At 33.7% G+C, this 23,013-nt stretch overlaps 1 protein-coding gene across 7 annotated transcripts in view; it reads left to right on the top strand.

Annotated features, from left to right (window-relative positions):
* LOC140445313 (uncharacterized) overlaps nucleotides 1-9,022 on the top strand; it is a 450,063-nt gene extending 441,041 nt beyond the window's left edge. For 6 of the 7 annotated variants that reach the window (XM_072537281.1, XM_072537283.1, XM_072537279.1 and 3 more), the window contains one exon: nucleotides 6,101-9,021. In XM_072537281.1, coding sequence (XP_072393382.1) covers nucleotides 6,101-8,446 — 2,346 coding nt within the window. In that variant the 3' untranslated portion in view covers nucleotides 8,447-9,021. Of the gene's footprint in view, nucleotides 1-6,100 lie in introns of all 7 variants that reach the window. The other variant, XM_072537278.1, reaches the window with a different exon arrangement.
* Nucleotides 9,023-23,013: the final 13,991 nt, after the last annotated feature.

Raw genomic sequence — 23,013 nt, 5'->3', positions numbered from 1 at the left:
CTGCAACGCAGCTTATAAACCCCGTATTGGTTTTAAGTAATTGTCGATTATATAACATGAAGGCTATTGTCTTTCCTACTAGCGAATACAAATGAATAGATTTTCGTTGGTTGAATTTTATATTCCATTTAAATAAACTCTTTTAAATTCTGTTTAAGTGAGCTTGAAGAAGATATTATGTTAGTCTGAATCGGAAGATGTTACTATCGTCAATTAACAAGATGTTCCATCATTTTCTCTTTGCCTCTCGAAGTGCTCTATGCTACGCTTTCTCCAAATCAATGAATATTGTTTGTAATTATACATTGTATTTATATTTTCGTCCTGGTAGTCCGTGTGTAACTGCAGACATCATTAAAGGCGATACGGAAACGTAGTAACCTCCTATTCCTTATATTATTGACTGATACTTACTAATTAATGGGTCATCTCCATAGCTGCAGCCTTTACTCCAATTTTTTTCCACTATTTTATCTTAACATATCATCATCATATGTTAAATAGTTGTACATTGTAGATAAAGGGGTTGTTTGGCATCCTATACCATCATATACTGTGACTTAAAAATATTTGGTTGCGGCTTTCAATTACATTTTATAGCCTGCCGTCGAGCCGCTTCTGAAATCACTGGACTTTTTTAGATTCTGGGCAAGCTCCATTGTTGGTTTATTCCTGGTCCATTATTGTTCAACAAGAAATTAGGGAAGATATGGTAACTCTAGATACGTCAGGAGAAGGTCAATAAAAAAACCTTTGTATCCCCAGGTACCCGGAATTGAGCCTTTCTGGCTTTAATTCAGTTGGGCTTACCTCGCAGAATTAGCGATCACGATCGAGCAAGAAAAGCGACAAGTTTTCACAACTCTCGAGAGAATATTAAATACTTACCACAATTAATTCCTTACAACGTTTCTGTTATCGAATTCAATATTATATAAGAATCGATATAGTATTAAAGGTTGTTAAGTTTTGTTTAGCGTCAAAATTTGTTTAAAGCGAAATGTAGATCAAGAACATTTTTTTTTTTCGATTAATGGCGTCGTCTCAACAGAAGTTTGCAAAACCGGTAAATCTAAGTATACTAAAACTATTGAATAATATTACAACTGAAAATTATTTTATACAGTTATTACAAGTTCAAAGATTGTTCTATAACAATATTGTCAATACCACGTGCTAAATAATCCGTATAAATGAAGGTTGTTTCAAGATAGATGACAATCAACCGCACATTACTGAAACTGTATAATTTGTACTGGATATTTAACCACATTAAAGTGAGGAAAATATACTAAAGGATAGGGTAATCCTTGAAAGAACAGCACTTAAACGAAGAAAGATAAAACTAGAATTTTTTTTCCAAGTAACTAGGGTATATATAATCTTCTCTCACGCTCATTCGCTGGCCGTGGTCTGTAATGTTAAGGGACTAGCTCCAGCTCGAGTTCAACTTTTTTTTACTGTAAAAGAAGAAGGAAAATCTTTATATACATACACCTGTGACCCAGATAGTATTTGTTTCTAGTGCTTCTAGGGTTATTTGGCGACTAACGACGTTGTGTCTCGTCATCACTGCGAGACGGTCAGCGTCCAACTAAAAACTTCTCCTCAATCACTCCAGACATCAGGATGGAACCGCTGTTTAAAAAATAACTTCTCTTCTGATGTCCTGCTATCACCCAATTCCCATTCTTTCTCCCAAACATTCATCGGAAAACCACACTAACCACCAAAGACTTTCAACCATCTGCCTTAGCGAGGCTGTAGTCTCTCTCACTTCGTGTTTTATTTCGGCCTGCTACAGTCCGAACCCTACCTAGGTGCTACTCGCTCGGTTTTAGAACTCAGTTGAGAGTTTCCTCTCCTCTCGTTTTTTGAAGAGAGTAGCTTTCTGATAAATTTGTGGATCCGTGTCCATCACCACTCATCTATCATCATTTTCTCTACCATTTCCTCATGAAATCAAACATTCTACAGTTACACACTCTCTTTCAAACTTCTCTTTCATCCGCCCACCGCTCGTACTCTAACATAGTGTGTGTCACATTATCCAAAAGACCACAGTAAAACCACTGGTCAGACTGTGCCCTCCTGAACCTGAAAAAGTAGCTACGAACAGAGCTATAGTCTATAAGCATCTGCGTCAGGTAATATTACCAAGTTACCGGCTCGTTATCTTGCATATTTCAGACTGTCCTGTCTAGATAGCTTAGTCTGTCTAGATATCTTAGCAAAGATATCTGCCAGATATCTTTGCTAAGATTCTCCAACAGCTCTCCTAAGGGTGCTTGTTATTCACGGTAAATACACAGTGAAGCTGATAATGGTGCGTATAATAAAAAAGTTTTAGATGAAAACTAACACGCATAAATTATATCGTGATAATTTTTCACAATTTCTTATGTCTGTAGATTGTAAAGTACCGAACAAAGAACAAATAGTATTCTCCACTATCTGACGTACATGAATTTTTAAAAGGTTTACTGCTATCGTAACTTATAGTTCTTACAAAATTGGATTACCTGGAATGACGCGATAAAAGACTCGATAAGAATTTAAAAAATCCAATTGAATTGTCAAGTGCACTATTTTACACATACCATAAAACTCTTAATGCTTGGAGGTTGACAAATAAAGATATCGATACTATCTTAATTTGTTATTGCAGATAGACTTAAAAACATTCTATCTGCAGTTTTATTATCTAAAGTGGCAAGAAGAAAAAATGGTAGATCAGTAATACATTTAATTCTTTTAAGTACCACATGTGTACATTTAGTGATAACTATATCTTGAGACTAACAGGGTTTTATTTATGTAAGATTCCAATAAGTAGTTGCAATTTAAAAAATACGAATTTGGACATAGCAACAATCAGCATCATACTTTCTGAGTTTCGTTTTACCTCTCCGGACTTTCGTTCTTTGTCCGTTTTCACTCATAATTCATTCTTATATTTTATGATTCATCCCTTGTCTTGCCCGTCTTCGGTTGATATCTTTGATCCTAGTTTTAGAAATGTAAGAATTAATAAAGAAAAAAATATAGGACTAAAAAAGATATGCCAGTCGAATTATAAATCTCAGTGATATTCCCCTTTCCACAAAAAGGACCAAATAAGAGTTTATGCCGAAACGACAAGGGAATAGCTCTCTCAAAAACTTCGTATAAGATTTTGGCATTATTAAACAGAAGTGGATTTAATGCATATGAAAATGAAGTCATAGGGTCGGTTTTAAGAAAAGACGGACTTACAAATTTAATACTAGTAATGGTGAAAGTGGTGATTTTAAAATCACGTCGTGATCGTAATTTTTAATAACGGTGATTTTAAACGGTGACGGTGATCACCTTTTTTATGTACAGGTGGTCATTTTAATTGTAAACTAAAAACACGATCGCGATCACTCTGTATTAGGTGCTACTATTACAACATATTGCTAATATTGATTATGTTTCACTAGCTTAACTAGGCGGTTTGACTTATGTATATTAATAAATTTACAATATCAATAATAAAGTAATCCATTTAAATCACTATAAAACTTTCTTAACAATGCTTCATCTTTAAATAAAACTCAAAATTAACTCCAGAATTATATTTTTTAATTGTTTTGTAAGCTTTTTTTACGAAAGAAAAAATATTATTATTATTTAATTATTATTATTCAATTATTTTAAATTTATTATTTTAAAACGGAAAATATCAGTAGATAATTACATAAAATACCTATGGAAATCCGTTTCGTAAAAACCAGCATACTTACTATTCAACTCAGAACATTGTAATTCTCAGGCAGTTAGGCAACCAGTACTACTTACTACACCGTTCCTAAAATCTTGTGAGACGGTGACGGTCAAATTGATAACTGATATATCTGGTCACCGATCACTTCTTCTTCTTAGGGTGCCTGTCCGTTCCAGACAGGCACCCTAATTACCCTGCACCCTGCTTACGACCCTTCACGATGTTGACCAAATCCGCCGTTGTGTTTATCCTCCGTAGTACTTCTTCATTGGTGACTTTGTCTGTCGATGGTATCTTCAGGATCCTTCTGCATAACCATAGCTCAAAAGCCTGAGTTTCCGCTTTCAATGTCCACGTTTCTACTCCGTACTGAAGCACTGAGTACACGTAACATTTATGGAGCCTTATTTTTGTTTCTAGGCTAAGGTCATGGGTCTTGAACACAGAGCTCATAGTCAAGATGCACTTTTTGCCTTTCCGATGCGACATTAAATCTCTTGGGTATTGTCCCACGACTCATTGATTATAGTTCCCAAGTAGGTAGTTGTACTGTGAGACACATTTAATTCTTATTTGGTTCACATACAGATTTGCTCCAGTTATGTTTTCCTTGCTGATGATCATTAGCTTGATTTTGCTGGTGTTTATATCCAGTACATATGTTCTACTTGTTTCCGTGCATTCATCATTTTGTTTATTAGTTTTGCAGCCCTTCTATAGTATTGGAAAACACAAACACTATTGTATCATCTGCATACCGCATGTTATTAGCTTTCACTCCATTTATTGAGATGCCTTTATCAATATCTTTTAGAGCCTCTTCAAAAATGTGCTCCGAGTACATATTCAATATCAGTGGTGAAATTAATGCACCCCAGTCTCACTCCCCTTAAGATTTTGACCTGATCTGTATATTCACCATCTATTCGGAGCACCGCTTATTGATTCCAATACAAATTAGCTATTATTTTTAAGTCTTTTCCGTCAATCCCTGTCCTCTTTAGCACTTCCATCATTTGTTCATGCCTGACTCTATCGAAAACCTTCTTGTAGTCAATCAGACATGCAAAAACATCACAGCTGACATCTCTACATTTCTAAAACAATACCTGGACGCTAAATAAAACTTGCCCCGTACCAATGGCGTTCACAAATCCAAACTGATTGGGCGCAATTTATTCCTCGCATTTCCGGTAAATTATTTTGTGGCTGACCTTTATAAACAGCTTCAGCAGATGGCTCATTAGGCTTATGGTCATATACTCTTCACAAACTTTTGCCCCTGGTTTTTTGGGCAATGGTACGAACTCCGATTTGAGCCACTCTACTGGTATTTTTCCTGATTTGTAAATTTCATTAAATATTTCAGTTATTATTTTTATTTGTTCTGCAAGTCCCGTTACCTTTCCATCCTTCATTTGTCTGACGGCTGCCGTTATTTCTTCTGGTAAGATTTCGGACCTGAATTTTCTTCAATGGTGGGTTCTTGTATTGTTCTAAGGTCGTGGAAAAGTTTCTCCCAAGTATTCTTTCCATACGTTCTTTTTATCTTCTTTTGATGAAATTACCAAGTAACGGTAATTACCGGTGATTTCTAAATCATCGTGATTAAATCACCGTAGTGAAATTCGGCATATTTTCTAAGTCTGGAGAATATCATTGTCTACATTTTTTGTAAATATCTTTAATGAATATTCTGTACCATAATGGAATTATCGACCAATGTCGCATTAAAACTCAGCCTGTTTATATTAAATAGAAACTCACCGAGCGAGCACTTTAGTATGTTTCAGACAGAGGCAAAAAGGATTTTTGTGCTGTTCTGAATGAAGGTTAAGAATTGGTCGTGAATTTGAAATTAGTTACTACACCATATTCAATATTTCATTATAAAAAGCGAAAATGAAGAAACTTCTTTTAACAGTTAAATGGAGAAAATCACAACATCAACATCACAAGAAAGTTGCTTTTGGGGACAACTTCAAGGGCTATAATAGTTTTCAGCGCCAAGGTTTTTACTGGGAGACAGCGTCGTTAAAAAACGGCTTAGGTAAAAATATAAAGAGCAATAATAAAGCCAATATTACACTATTTTTGAATAATTTATTTTGAATCCTTTATTACAGCAGCTGTCAGATAATAATGGATACCAAAATGCAATAAATCTTTCGTTTTACCTTCAATAAATATTGTTTTCCACTTAGAGTAGATACATAATATAGAGCAAACACTAACAGTATTAAAAATAATTTAGTGCTTATGTAGTTCGAACTTACGTGTGCTTCAACGTTTGTCGTGCATGCAGATTAGAGATGTTTAACACAATAATAAAGTTATTTTTTTCTTTTACAGAGACACTGCAGATTAAAACACAGTGGAGATATCCGAGTTATCAGCAGCAAGCACGGCCACGAAAAAATTGAAGTAGAAGAAGTTTCCGATGAACCAGATCACATTGATGTTAGCCAAGATGGATCCTTCAAGTGTACTGTTTGCCCTTTTTCCAGTGACGACAATATGGAATTTGAGCAGCATCTTTCAGGACACATACCTGCAGAAGACAGCATATTTAAATGTTTTTATTGTAAATTCTATGTTAGCCAAAAAGACGATATCAACGATCACTTGAAGCTGCATGGTATATCCGATCCGGACGAATTTTTAAACAAAATGGCTGAAAAATCAGTTAATGATGGTGACGGCAAAAAATTCAAATGTATGACTTGTCCTTATGTTACAAACTCTAAATCTCAATATACTTATCACAAGCAATTCCATAAACCAAGAGGCGGCCAGTACACTTGCAGTCATTGCTCTTATAATGTCAGCAAACGACATCTACTTCACCAACATCTCAAAGTTCATGGCATCAATATAGCTACACATAAACAAAACGGCGAAGCTATGTACTTAGACGAAATGACAGATGATATCGAAGAAATAACGCAGTCCTCGTTTAACATTAACCTTCAAAGTTTACCAGATATACCATTAGTGTGGGTTTCAAAAAATGGAAAGTTTTGTAAAATGTTCAAGTGTAGATATTGCCCGCACGTCAACTTAAGAAAAGTTAATATTCAAGAACACGAAAAAATGCATAGTATACGGGACAAAACGTCCAACGCTTCCAAAAATAACGAAGTCGAACACAGATGCACAGAATGTAACTATATATGTGCTAACGCAGGTGTATTATCATCTCATTCTAAAGTACACCAAGGATCAAATGGTATAGTCCACCGACTGGTAGATCCGTCTAAAACCGATGAAGAGCAAATTAAAGAATTGAGCAGGTCAATAGGACTTCATCTTGTTCCTGAGGCTACCACACAGGACGACTTTGAAGAACTGATGGACGTTGAAGAAATTGATAGCTCTTCGGGTACAGGAACGGTTCTTTACTTCTGTAAAGAATGTCCTGCTAGGTTCCTCAAGGAAAACGAGTTTGGAATCCACAAAAGGTTCCACGGATCCAAATTATTTTTCAAATGCCATCATTGCACCTACACTTCCCGAGAAAAACCTCATATTGCATCTCATTTTAAAGTACACACTAGCGAATACCAAGATAGAACCAAAGTTTTGCAGGGCATGTATATAGTCAGTTCGAATTACCCCAGACCAAATATTCAAAAAATAAAAGTCGAAAATGGGGAACCTATTTGGGCCGTAGTGGAGAGTACTTTATGTAGTCTTTTAAACAAACCCGTGAAATCCTCGCAAAATGTGCCATTGTCAGGAACAGACTTGTTTCTGCAAAAATCTGAAGCTGAACAAAAACATGCGGCCGAAATGGACAGAGATCCCTCGCCTCCTAGAATATTAGATTATAATATAGCTGAGTTAATGAGGGGGAATCCCAATTTCATTTACCAGCCTATTATGAAAAACGGCCGTTTAAAAGAGAAGCGATACAAGTGCCATATGTGCCCTACCGCTTTCGAAAAAAGAGAACAGTATAAAGTACATTTGGGTCTCCACGGAGCCAAACAGCGATACAAATGCGAAGACTGTGATTATTCCGTCAAATACTATGCGAATTATGTACAACACTTGAAGAAACACAAGATGAACGCTGAGGCACACGCAGCCAGACGTTCCAGTGAAGATTCTGAATTAGAAATCGACGAATCAATTGAAGTTACCAATACAATTAGTCAAGAAGAAACCGTGGAAAGTACCGCGGATCAGCAAATCGATACGTTACTTCAGTTGCAAGAAAAAAGTACGCAGCTGAAAGATGAAGACAAGAAATACTTTTGGTGTTCATTTTGTCCCTACTCCAGTAGTAGAAAGGACGCCGTGGACAATCACCAAAAGCGTCATGCTTGTATTTCCGGTTTAACGAATGCTTACACTTGTGACTGTTGTGATTATACTGTACCGCAAAGTCACTACCTCCGCGAACATAAAAAGTTACATTTCTTACAGAGTAAGAATCACCAAGTAGAAGGCTTCATGAGTTGTGATAATATGAAACTTGTGGAAGAAAACGGTCCTGAAGAGAAAGTTGTCTTCGAAGAACACGATTTAAAAGAATCGAAGTTTTCTCCACCCGTCAAAACCGAAGTTTCAAATCGGTTCAACAACAACGAAGGGGAAAAACAATATGTTAATGTACAAACTGGTGAATTAGTCGAAGGAAAGGAAGTCAGTGATACGCAGTCTGTAGTAGATTGCAAAATGGAAGTAATTTAGTCAGACTTCTAGTGATAATTGTAATACCTACTTTAATTTATCGGAAAATTACTTAATACTTAATAATTTTCTATCGTGTTAACAATGCCTTAGTCATAGAGTATTTTTACAAGAGTATTTTCACACGATGTTAGAGAAAAATTAATAATGTAGTATTACCACCCATTTTCATACTTATATTATTTCTATGTATATATCTTGTTCTGTTAGAAAGTATTAAATTTATTTTCATGGGGTTTAATGCCAAAGCATTCAATGCCAAAATTTGCCATAACTTTATTGTTGTTTTTGTTTTACAGAAGAGAAATATATGAATAAAAATGTAAAAAATCGACTTTTATTCCTTAACGACACTTCAAAATAATTTTTTATACAACACTATAATGACCATGCCAACTTCGTCTCATTAGAATTAATAAATCTGTTATATTATTAGCTGAGTTAGGTCAAGCGTACTTTGGATACGATTTATGTCGTACTGTCGTATTTTCGTACGTTTTCAGTGCGCAAGCAAATCAGTTTTCGTTGTTCCATTTGAATATATTTTGAATGAAATACTACCCAACCTGACTAAATACAGTAACCTTAGTAAAACAATAGCACTTAAAGAACGATTTGTTGTAACGTTATGGTAAAGAAATATATAAAATTTTTGTTTAAATTTATTTATTTATTTATTTGTAGGTATTATTTAGTTTTTTCACTTTTCACAAACAGGTGATTTCTCCGAAGCCATCAAGTGTCCATGTGACAGCCGTGTGTGGCCAATTCTTAGCCTGCGAACAATAAATTTTGCTCTGCTACTTAACCCTTAATAAGACATGGGATATAAGGAGAATTAATTTGTTTGTTTATATACTTTTGGTATCTAAAGGAGGTAAATAAAACATATTTTTGTTGAAATATAAAATAATTTGAAAAAGTAATAAAAAAATAGTGGTGGGAACTATTTTCCCGTTGTTCTTTAAAAAAATTTTGTAGGTGGGAAATTAATTACCCTTATACAGTTTGTGAAACAATTTATTAATTCAAAAATACAAAAATGCATATATGGGTGACAAAACTAATTTAGGTCTCAACTACAGCAGTGTGGAATGATTTAAAACATTGTTTTGGGCATAAAGCTACTTGACAATAACAACATATAATGTTCGTTCGTTTTTCTTCTTTTTTTGTTGAGCAAAATCTGCATCTTGTATAATTTTTTTGAACATCTGGTAAATGTGGTCCTACATTTCTCAGCCGAATTTCGTCTGGAACACCAAAGTTGCCCGTTTTTTTATTTTTAAATATCACAGGTCGAGATGCCTTTACTGTAAAGTCACCTATGAGAGCTCTTCCAAGGCGAAGCCTAAAATCCTTGTGAGAAGTATTTTTTTGATCATGAATTCTTGTGTACATAATATATGCATTAATTACACTTGCATCTAAAAGAAAGAAGAACAATCTCATCCACGATTTTCTAGACTTCCTGCTTATGGGATATGATGCCCTAAAGTGGTCAAAGTGATCAACTCCTCCCATGTTTAGTGTATTATCTGCAATAACTTTTGGGCACATTATATCTTTCTTTGTGCCATCTCTTTGTGTACGTTTTATCATGTTTACTTCATGTGGTTGATTAGCAGTTGTAATAACCGTGACTTCTTTGGTATCCAACCACTTTATTGCTGTTATAGGGCCACTGCTCAAACAATAGAATTCATTCTTTCGAAGTTTTTCATTTTTGGTTTGCTTTTTAATCATGAATCGGGCAAACCTTTGCGATTAGGTCTAACTGTACCTATAGCATACAGCTGTTTAGCATATAAATCTTCCAACAGTTTGCAACTCGTAAAAAAGTTATCAAAAACAACCAAAGATTTGTGTGGTATATCTTGGCATAATTCAGTTACAACCTTGTATCCCAAGCCATCATTTTCAATGCCTTCAGTTTTTCCAGTATAGATAATAAACTGGTACAGATACCCAGTAATAGCATCACACTGCCCAAATTTTATAACCACGCTTAATCGGCTTCTTGGGCATATACTGTTTGATAGAACTACGTCCTTTAAATTTCACCATACATTCATCAATAGAAAATCGACTTCCAGGTTTGGCTTGTTCTTTGAAAACTTCATTTAGTCTATCTATAAATGGTCTTATCTTATACAGTATATCAAAGTTAGGTGAACCTCTCTCTGCAGCTGCTGAATTGTCATTTAGATGGATATTTTCTATTAATTTTTTGAACCTGGTTATTGTAAAAGCTTTGGAGATAACAGGATTATTATAAAAAGGATCACTTGACCAATATAAATCTTTGTCTGGTACAGGGTGCAGTCCCATTAAAATAAAAATACCTAGCAATGCCCTTATTTCTTCTTGGCTAGTGTTTTTGTAATTTTTGCTGTCTTTTTGTACAGCATATAAATTCGTTTGAGCAACAGTTTGTTCTATTAGATCACAAGGGAAGAAATTCTCAAAATAAAATATTGGTTGACTTTTATGGGTGAATTGAACATTTGACTGTAACACAGGCTCAAATTTTGGTATTTCTGGAACATCTGTTTCAGAGGTCCATTGTCCAGTAAAATTAGTTAGCGTAACCACTGGACTCTGTTCTACCAAAACACTTTGATTTTCTTGTGGGTCATTCTCAGATGTTCTTTCAGTTGTGGAATTTACATCAACGGTTGTAGAAGGAACAATTTCATCAGATTCACCAAGCAATTGCCCAATTCTGCTATCAATAACATCTCCATCGGACTTACCGCAAACAGAAGTAGATGGGGATGGTATAAAAATGTCATCATCATCATCAGTGTCGAGATCAACATCAGACCAATCTTCTTCTAAGGCAGCAAGGAGTTCACGTTCTGATAATCCCCTTCTTGAATTCATAATCCTAAAATATAACAGAAATTTTAATGTTTCTGGTGCATGACTTTTGCGTTTTTTTTTATGGAATTGGATAAGGGGAATAATTTTCCCACCAACTTCAAAGACAAAAATAACTATCTTTTCATAAATTTGTATAACAAATTACAATGTATTTAGCTTGACCAAACAATATATATATATATATATATATATATATATATATATATATATATATATATATATATATATATATATATATATATATATATATATATATATATATCAATAATACAATAACTTTGTACTTACCAGAATTTTTGGAGCCGATTCACCAAATAATTTGCAAAATTGTAACAAAAATCAACTTTTAGCGGCAAGAAATATCATAACCTATGAAAATCTAGTTGTCGATTGTCAACTAAAAATCAGATCCATGGAATAACTGTCAGAATAGTTGGTGTATTTATCCATGAAATGAATACGTAATATCACAAAATTCAACATTCTGTGTATTGACAGCGACAATCGAAATTTGGCGGCAAAGTAAAGTGGGAAATATGTTCCCGTTATCTTATTAAGGGTTAAGTTAGGGAGATAGTATTTTGTATAGTTTCAAGAATGAATTTTTCCATTGGTTTTGCCAGGAGTTTTTGATTTGGGACCTGAAAAGTGGTTTTAGATCTGATGCTAATTGAACGGATTTGATGTCTGATTTGGTTGTAATTGCTTCCTTTGCAGCAGTATCAGCGGTCTCAATACCTAAAATGCCAACGTGTGAAGGAAGCCAGATTAATGTTATGTGTGTTCCAGAAGAAGTGTTTTTTGCTTCATATATGGCATGAACTAATGGATGTTCGGAATATATATTATTAATTTTAGTAAGTGTTCTTGGCTTTAGTTTGGTTACATAAGCAGTTTAATGCTTGGAGGATGGCGTACAGCTCTCATGTATGGATGGAGGTGAATGGTGGAAGGCAGAACTTCTGAATGATACTATTTGCGATTGATACAGAATATCCGACTCATGTCTCAGTTTTAGATGCATCTGTGTAGAGAATCTCGTCATATGAGTTTGTGTTGATCAGCTCTAGGAAAGAATGCCTCAGAATTTGGCTGTTGGTTTCATTGTTGTGATAATTAATGACAGTATATGGGTATCTGTTACTGAAAAATCAACAAGTCGTGAAAGGGGAGTAAAATTTGAAGTAGTGTTTGGTATTTATTGTTAAGCTCACAGTTATAGAATTTGTTAGCTTTTATACAGGGTTATTTTGATTCGAGGAGACTCTAGCAAAATAATTCAGAAGAAGTTGTTGCCTGCAAAGCGAAAGAGAAAGTTCACCTGTTTCACAGCAAAGGCTTTCGGCTGGACTGGATCTGAGACATTCGCAATGAGGTATTCTGAATAATGTCAAGAGTCCTTAAATAAGTCTTTGATACTGACATGTATACAAAGCATCCATGATCCAGTCGATAGCGAATGCGAGATCTGTATACCTTAATTAGGATGTCTTCATCAGCTCTCAAGTGATGGTTTGGAAATTTTAATAGATTTAATCTTGTTAAGCAATTAGCTTTGACATTTGTAATCTGTGGTTTCAATGTTAGTCCACTATCAATAATTAAACCTAGTATCTTGTGTTCATTAGCTACTGTGAGCGGAATACAATTTAATGTAATTTGAGGTAATCATATGCTACGTGTTCTTCGACTGAATTTGAGTACTTTTGATTTTTCAGCAGAGAAATTAATACCAAAACTTATAGACCAACAACTGCTTATAGATCAAGAACGGCCAAGTTTATTTACTGCTTTTTTTTATTAAGTTTGTAGTTGTGAACGTATCTTTAACGCGGCAATATAAAATCAGGTCGTCAGCATAAAAGTTGTACTTCACTGGGCTAATATTCTTGCAAATATTAATAGTTATTATAAATAAAGTGAAACTTAGAACTGATCCTTGGGGTACCCTGTTTTACTGAACGTAGATTGGGGAAGCTTTTCCGTTAACTAATACTTTGAAGCGACCAAAGAAAAACTGTTCGATAAAAGATAATGTATTTCCCGTAATATCAGTCTTTTAATTTCGTCAATACAGTAGAACGTAATAGAGTGTCGAAGACAGAGTTGTCAGCCGTACTTCGGGATGGACTGAATCCGGATTGAGCTGAATTTAAAATTTTGTGTTTTTCGGAAAATAGGACGGTAAAAATTTGGATTATTCGGGGATTTGTCCTGTTTTTTGATTGGTATAACGATAGATTCTGTCCATAATATTGGAAATTTCTGATTGGTCCATATTATGTTGTACAGTATAAGAAGTTTTTTAACGGCAGATATGGGAAGATTTTTGAGGAATATGAAGGGGATGTTGTCGGGACCTGCAGCTGAATTTTTGCAAGTTGGAAGATTATTAAGAATTCCTGTAGTATAAACGAAGTGTTTAAGGCAGAAGAGTCAAATTTGAGTGATTGGGAAGAATATTGTACGTTGAGTACATTCTTGTTTTTAAACCGTTGATAGAAATTTTCGGCAATTACATTAATGATTTATTGATCATCGGTTACTAAATTACTTTTACGTAAAAGAACTGGAATTCTTGTGTGCGTAGTTTTTCCTGAATTTGATTAATTTTCTTCCAGACTTGAGAAAGGGCAGTATTATGAGTTAAAGTGGAAATGTAGTTCTGCCATGAATGTTTCTTACTTTGTTTTAAGATATACCTTGCCTTGGCTCTAAGTTTTCTTAAAACAAATGAGGTTTTCGTCACTTCTGTTTTGACGATACTTGCGACGAGCAGTTTTGTATTCTTTTACAGCAGTTGCACAGCGTTCATTCCACCAAGGTGTTAATTTTATTGTAGAAGTTATTATACTTTTACCTACGTAAATGGCAGCAACGGAGATAATCTATTTGTTAAAATTGTCTACATCATTATCTATATTTCAAGAAAAGAAAATTTGTTCCATTTGCCGGTCTACTTCCACTGTGTAATCACTAGTGGAAGTGACTGAGTGGCAAGATAATAGGGATATTACTGAAAGCGATGATAAAGTTCTTGGCGATGATGTAACGAAAATTCAAAATTTGATTTAAGTGCCTAATGAACAACAAAATCAAAATAAACCGGAAGTACAATCTGACCAAAATTACTTTGTATTTGAGATGCGCATAAAGAGAATTGAGATTGTGGGACTCGTGAGCGAGACAGGAAACGAATGTACACTCCATGCAGGTATTTTACTTGGCAAGACGTTACCAAAATAAAATTTAGAAAATTCAAGTTTACCGAACGTCAACATCAGTGCGCATCTAAATCTCAAATACAAAGTTGTAACACAATTAATCTCTGGCATCACTGCCACCCGATGACGTAGGATGGTATGACCGGATGCTGTGAATTGCCAGCATTATTCGGCCATTAGATTACAAGCTATAGATATAACGTTTTGTTGTAACCTATTTTTAAGAAGTTATTGTTCTTTTCGGTAATTATACCGCTCACAGTGATGTGCATTTTATTTATTTCAACCTATAGTTGCTACTAGTTGTATTTACAGTGTAGTGAAAGTACCAGATACGAAGAAACGCGGAAATAATCTTATCCCTGTCGTGTACCCTACACCCTATAACCTACCACCCCTTAGAAAGTGAATTTGTTCAGACTGTAGCTAACATTATATGGTCTCCAGAAGTACGACACCATAAAATACCATTTACGGTTATAGCTGAATGTAAAGTAAATCCAAGTCGAAATTATCCTATGACTGCTTTGACGTGATAGCAAATAACGAATTATATGAACTGATGTACATGTTAACAGAACATTCTGGGCATATTCAAAAATTTTTAGCTATGCTGAAGCAGAAGATTCCATACTTGCAGTAAGGAATCACACACAAAAGGTGGTAATGAAATTAATTGGGGGAGGAGCTATAATGTTGGACATCCTTATATAAGGATATTTTCTGTAATAGTTTTAGTTTAACTAGACAATTACTTCAAAGTTCAAACTTACGTTACAGGTACTTTAAGAAATGACCAAATAGGCAAATCCCAGGAACTGATGTCGAAACAACTAAAAAAACATGAAGTAGCCAGTGTGTACAGCCATAAATATGTGTAACCAAATGGAGAGACAAACGAGACATATACATGATTTCTTCATAAATTTGGTGATCAAATGGTGAGAACTACTTCGAGAGGAATAGTATCTGAGAAACCTATGGCTCAATATAACAAACACCAATATAGTATAGAGTTCATAAGTGATCAAATTCTGAGCAAATATTCCTATGAACAGGAGTCTAAAGTGGTGTAAAAAGGGTCTAAGGAGTCTAAGGTGGTATAAAAAATTATAACTGCGTATCTTTTAACTCATGTTACTCAATGTATTTTCTATATAATAGCAGACATCAAAAGATCAAAAGAAGAATGCCCCATTACGATTTTAGACTTTCCATTATTAAGGAACTTTTAGGACCTCATTCAAAAAGATCCACCGGTTACAAAACTATTGGTAGAACATTTACCACAAAATTGTCCAAAAGGTGCTGATGGGAAAATAAAAGAGAAGACGCTGCAAATGTTGGTAGAACTTAAATTAGAATAGACACTATTTATTATTGTCCGCAGTTCCTAGGAGAGCTGGGTTTGTGTTTGCAAAACTGTTTCAGATTGTTTCACTAGAACCTAGATGCTGAAAATTGGTGTTGGTTATTCATTGCAATGTAAAACTGTCGGTTTATTATTTTATTTTTTTTTTATGATTATTTTGTAATATTCTCTATTTTAATCTACGTTCGGCTCCGACCATGTATGTACAAATTTTATAAATATATAGATAAAAACAGTGGTACAATAGGCGATACTTTAAACTAGTGCGAATCTTCAGACTATGTTTCAGTATTTCTAAATTTAAAATTTTTAAAAATGAATAAAGTAATTTTATTATTTTTTTTATTATTTTACGATTTTTTTACAATCATCGATTCATAAAGTTTATTTATTTATTTTAACAATTTTTTCTAACAAAAATATTTACAAAATTACTCTGATTCATCAATATTGAGTTTTCAAAAATAAAACGAGATTGTTTAAGGTAATACAAAATAATAAAATAATATTTATTAACATACAACCTCTGTTCTTTAATATCCTTATTATAGATTTTAATAAAGTTGAAAAAGTTTACATGTATAACGGACCCCTCGTCGTGTAAATGAACTCTGCCAACTGTTTACAGCGCCTCACCTAACCTAAAGCGTGTCGTGTATATGTCTTAAAGATTGAATGAACGCACAACTTTCACTATTTCTTGGCGCTACTTTCGTGACGCCGTGTCGTGGTGCTACTTCCGTGATGCTCGTCTTAGTATTTTACTATAGAGAAAAAGTAATACAACGCCTGTATACAAGCTTCGCTTCAAAAACGCTTGTTACAAACCCAGCCCCAATTCCCTCTATCCTGCCCATCATATGCCAGCAACCCGCTACGCGTGTTCAATTTTGGAAATTTAACTTAATACAAAAAAAATATATTCTACATCAACAGACATCAAGTAATGGAAACTTATTATTAATTTCAAAATATCTTTTAAGTACAAAGCTAACTGGCACCATGTATGCACTGACATATTTTATGGAAGACGAACGTGTTAATGGAGATTTAAATGTTCGATATGTTTGATCTTCGATATTTATTCAATATAATACAGTAAAATTTGTCTGGGGGCAACGAAGCAGATGAAGATAGATAGTCAGAACCCATATTAGTCCCATTTTCATATTTTAAAAAGATCTTCAAGCCAAAATTTATAGATTCAGCTATGCACCAATTGGTGTTTATCCCAAAAATTAATTTCAAACAGATCACTTAATTCTTTATATTAAAGTATGTATTAGTTAATGCTTACTTCCAAAAGACAGAATGTGATCTTCACGCAATTTTGGTTTTTTGGTTTCAAATTTCAAAATAGGATGGAGGATAGTGAGTCAGTGCAGATTACAAGGATTTTTTTGTTGATTGGACAACTGAGTGCTTTCATGACCTCATATAGCACAGTATATACCACAAATATATACTCTGGCATATACTTTGGCTGTGTATGTATGAAAGACGGTAGGTAACTATAACTTCGTTGGTGGTAGTGACCGATGAACCAACTTGGTCATCAACTTTAGAAGCGTCTGTGTAGATGATTGATCATACTGTTTGGTGTGGATGAGTTCCGGTAAGAATGACTTTAAGACGGAACTAGAAGTTTCTTTTTTGTTATAATGTTGAAAGACTGGTGTTTATAGTGGGCAATGTTATTGTCCATGGTGGAGTATTAGAGTATGAGATTGAACTAGTACTTTGTAAATCTACCTACATATATATTAAGTATTAGTTCTTTAAGAATTTGTGAAGCTGGGTTTACTGCTCTGGGCATAGATAAAATTACACCTAGATTGGTAACAGGGATAGCCAAGGTCAAATCATGTTCGGATTAGGCGCCCATTCGTTTGGTGTCGCTGCTAGTCTCGTTCCTGCGCGGAGGGAGTGTGCTGTGATCAAGTCAAAGTTGAGTTTAGACAAATACGGCGCCATATTTGTATTTGTTTTATTTCTTATAATTTATTTTATAATTTAAATTTTTTTATATAAATAGTGCAAAATCGTACAATTTTCGACGATTTTTTATTATGGAATCGAACACATTACATGGAATAACAATGTAGAGACGAAGAACAGGAACAAAAAAAGATGTGTTCCAGATTGCATGGATACTACTGGCAAGCGATACCGTTTTTTAAGTCCAGGACATTATATGGATATGTTTGATAAATGGGTGAATGCTGTTAAGAGCCCTAATTAGAGAATGCTGCAAAAGAAACTATTTATAACAAATTTCGTGTATGCGCTAGTCATTTTAAAGAGGAAGATATAGTCAATGTTGGAAATAGCGGTATTACGAGACCAGCCGTTCCGAGTTTGTTTTTACCAGGACCAGGTAAGAACTATTATACCACTGACCTATATTTTTATTCACATTATATCTGACCTTTTACAAATTAGTTTATAAATTTAACCTAAAATTATATATTATAAAACCAGTCTTACTTAGCTTAGTATTTGAATTATTTGTAGGTAGTGGTTCAACAACTATCTTAAAAAGCATCACCTTAGAGAGGGTTCGGCATAAATTTCTACAGGTGTGCGGTGTGCGCCTTTCAAAGTTGGATTAGATTAGCAGACCATGACTACACTATCATGGAGAGGTATATGAGCTTGCCTGCTTTAAGTGTGAGGAGGGATCTGTCCCTCTCTTGTGAGTGAGATTGGTCTTAGAGTACCATATTACCATGGTTTGCCTCATCTATGTACTTTTAATGTTCCATTTTGTAGAACAACCTATGGTGCTAATAGCCCACTGAATAGATACTTATCTTTGTTAAACAACCTAAATGTAAATATTTAATATGTCCCTCAATAAATATATAAATATTAGTAGAAGAGTTACTGGTACCATAGAGTTTGGAAACTTAACTGTGTAAAATACTTCATGTTTTTATTGTAACTAAGTAATACTTTACATATTTTTTTATTTTTGTTATGTTATTTTTCCACCTTTATTGTGCTGGATTTTAGAATCATAGAACTAACTGTTGGGTTTATAGGTTTTAAAATGTAATTACATGTTTAATTTTATATATATATATATATATATATATATATATATATATATATATATATATATATATGTTCGGATAAGTTTCCGCGGTCAGATAAATGAAAATTACTGAGTTCTCGGGGATTACTTCTACTGTCACTCGACACTGGGGAGTAGGCAGATTGAGACCTCAGTGCCGAGAGACAGTTCTTGCAATATAGAACACGATACTGGTACGTCTCGAGTGAGGGGAGTAGGCAGATTGAGACCCCGAACTCGAACCGAACCGTATCCCTCTTGATAATGGCTCCAAAATGGGTGCCGAAACGTCGAGTTTTAAATTCTCAACGCGGTTCTTCCCGAGAACTCAGTAATTTTCATATATATATATATATATATATATATATATATATATATATATATATATATATATATGTGTGTGTGTGTGTACATGCATGTGTTTGTGTACATAATATATTTTTATTTCACATTATTTAATTTTATTATCGTAAAATACTGTGTACTTAACCACTATTTTGTATATTGTAAGTTGTAACATTTAATCGGCTTGTCCCGTATATTAGCCTGCATCCACACAGACAGTGGTAAGGCGTTCAGAGTTATGAATAAATAAATTTGAATGTGTCGACAGGGATCTTTCCTATTCTGTTGATGATAGGGATGGGATGACTGATCTTAAGGTGACATACTGGTGAAAAAATCTGTTGATTGTAATTGTGTTTGTCATTTCAGGCATAAAAACATTATTATCCTCTGTTGTTTGGAGTTTATACTGAGCAAATAAAGTTACTATATCAGGTTTTAGCAAAGCTGACATTCTGGGTGAAAACTTTAAGCATACCTTAGAAATAAATTATTTACCTTATCCATTGTTCTTTTTTTTTGTTCGTTTTTTCTATTTGCTATCATTCGGTTATTCCTCATTCTTGGGTTTTCTTTTTGCAAGAAGCAATATTTTGCTAATCTAATCAAAATCATAATTTTGTTGATAACCAGAATATTTTTCTGGAACTTATATTATGATTGTAAGGTAAATTTTCTGTCTCATCTGGTATTTATTTAGTAGTGGAATTCTCTAGTGTGTAAAGCAGTTTTCCATTAAGTGAATTCTAAATTTTTGGTTTTCTATGCTAGATTCACCAATTTCCATATAACTCATTGTATTTTTCGACTTAACCATTTCCTTCATGATTATATGGTGTTGTTCTACTTGAATATATTCCTTTAGAGTGTAGATAATTAATAAATTCTTGTGAAGTAAAGCTAGTTCTCCTTGTTCGATTTGATATATACCGTCATTCTATATAAACCAAATAGTGATTTAATCTGTAATTGGTTAGAATTGCTTTTGTACCAGATACTGTCTGCATTTTTTTTAATACTTCAACTCATTTGCTTTGTTTTCAATTGCATAATGTTTTCATTCAGAATCTGTAAGGGTATGTGTGAAAAAAGCAATTGGTTTTCCAGATTGATTGCTTCGCTTATGTAATCGTAGATTAATTTTTTAAAAGCATGTACTTATCTTTATCTTCTAGGGATTTATCTTTAGATTCATTGCTTTCTAAAAAATTCTTGAATGTTATATACTTACCAATGTTTGAATTCTTTGGTGGAAGTTTGACAGTTTGGATCAGCCTCTAGTTTATCTGGTCTAAAGTACTTCCCCATTGTAAATTTATGCGAATAAAATTGTAGTAAAATGTCTTTTGCAGAATTAGACTTTTATTCACATAAAACTTTAACTAAGTTTCACAACACTAAGAAAACTAAATTATACTACACGTGGCTTGTATTATTAATATTTCTTGTAACACATATAACATTTCTTGTAACATTTTTATAAATAAAGATTTTATTCTTTAATTTTTTTAACCACTTTGGCATTTTAATGTAATGGAAAATAAATATAGTCCCAACATAACAAGAAAACCCAAAAGGTATACGAAAAATATTTATTATTGTATAGGATAAGGATTTTTCTTGTTATTTTAGGATTATATCGATTTTCCTTTACTTTAAAATGAGTTCACAATCCTAGGTAATATTACTAAACTTTTGAATTTAGCGCCATGTATATATAGTTACGCGCCCGATCACTAGGTGATGCGCCAATCATTGTTTTATTCCTTAACACGGAAGTTTCAATGCTAGGTGGTAGTGTGCTATGGCTCTGGGTTTGTTTACTGTTATTAGTTAGATAAAGTTGAATAACCCGTTGACTGGATTATTTGGATTAGCTTATACTTTGACAAACTAGGACAAAAGAAGTCATTGTCGACAACATAGTTATATTAAAATTAATTTATTTTTCGTTTTCACAAATATTGGCTTGAATCTTATGTGACAGACTGTACTTCTTGCCTAAAAATATTTTTGTCATAAATGTCATTATAAGTGTGTCATAAGTGTCATTATAAAAATTGAGTTAAAAAGGTGCCTTTTGTCGTTTATTATACCATGATGTGCCTTAGTTTCCGCTATATTCGCGTTCCCCTAAAACGCCGGTATGAATGAACAATGTGTTAAAGCGAACTCTTTAATTAGTAATAGTGCTGTTGTAAATATTCTCTAGTTATTAAATGTGTAGTATCGATTAATTACGCTTTATTTTTCTCTAAGTACAACCCTATCAAACCAGACACATAAGGAATCATCGCCGTGAAGTCTGCTTACAGATATCGAAGGAAACTCTTTAACAGTCCATGGTCCTTAAATATTTGGTACTGTACACGCTGGGGAAAGGAATTGAATAAGCTTTCTCCCAACAATTGGTGGAGATCAGACAAAGTTCCATCAGTTGACGAATATTGATAGGTGGTTCGTTAGCTTCCACTTAAGTACTTTCTGTGGGACTAGAACTAAACACACCAAGACATATTCAAAAAGCGGTGTTCTGAATATCATTGCGGAAATTTAGTTGGGAGCTGAGATGTATAATATACTACCATATTCTATTTTTGAATGAGTTAAAGATCAGTAAATTATCAGCAACATATCTTCGTCTGTTCCCCATTGATAGTGCGCTAATGATTTTAAGATATTTACTCTTTTGATACAGATATCTTTTAGTTCTTGGATAGATATTTCCAAGATAATTTTTTGTCAAAGCTTACACCTAAAAATTTTTTTTGATGTACTACTTGTACTACCGTTTAAAGATTGGGATGATGTTTTTACCAAAATGAACTATTTTCGATTTTTTTTATGAAAATTTAAATCCTGTTGTTTTTGACCAATTGTGAATATCATTTAAAGCAGTTTGAATTAACGAGCAAGTCGATGTTGTGTTTTTGCTTTCAGAGAAAATTACTAGATCATCTGCATATATTGTGTATTTGACTGGGGATTTAAGAAGTGTGCCAAGACGTTGTTTAAACTGGAAGAAATAAACAAATTGAAAAAATACCTATTCTACTAGTAGTGGAAACAAAGGACGAACAATTCTTAAATGACAACAGATATCAATTCATACACTAGGATGAAGAGTTAATTAGACAAACTTTGACAAACTTAAACAAAGAAAAGATAAAAATTAAACTTGGATTAACGTTTTTTGAATAATCTGCTTCTGGTTTCTTCTTGATGTTGGGCTAGTTGCCCATTGTGTCTTCATATATCTGCTTCCTCTGTGGATAATTATTCCTTTTCCTCTATTGGAATGGCCCACGCTTCGATATCCTACTGGTGATTTAGCTCTAGTGATTCTCCATCACCTGTCTTGCAATGACATCTTTTAGCTAAAGTCCAGTTTATTTTACCCCATTGATTTTTTAGTTATTTGTTTATCAATTTTAGTTACATTTTACATGTTTTGTCACATTTCTTCCTGAAGATGTTACTAGGTATTTGGTGCTTATGATTTGTGTTTTTATATGTTTAAGTATAATGGAGGACACATTTTGACACGATAAAAAAGACTATTATCTGCTTTTGTCATTTGCAAGGATTATTGGAACTTTTCTTTTCAAATTTTGCTTTATATCATCCTAATTTGTGGATACTGTGAAATAATGTATTAAAACTG

Source organism: Diabrotica undecimpunctata, chromosome 7 (assembly GCF_040954645.1).
Source record: "Diabrotica undecimpunctata isolate CICGRU chromosome 7, icDiaUnde3, whole genome shotgun sequence".
Classification (NCBI taxonomy): Eukaryota; Metazoa; Arthropoda; class Insecta; order Coleoptera; family Chrysomelidae; genus Diabrotica; species Diabrotica undecimpunctata.
Note: the sequence above shows the minus strand (reverse complement) of the source record. Positions and strands in the feature narration are given on the sequence as shown.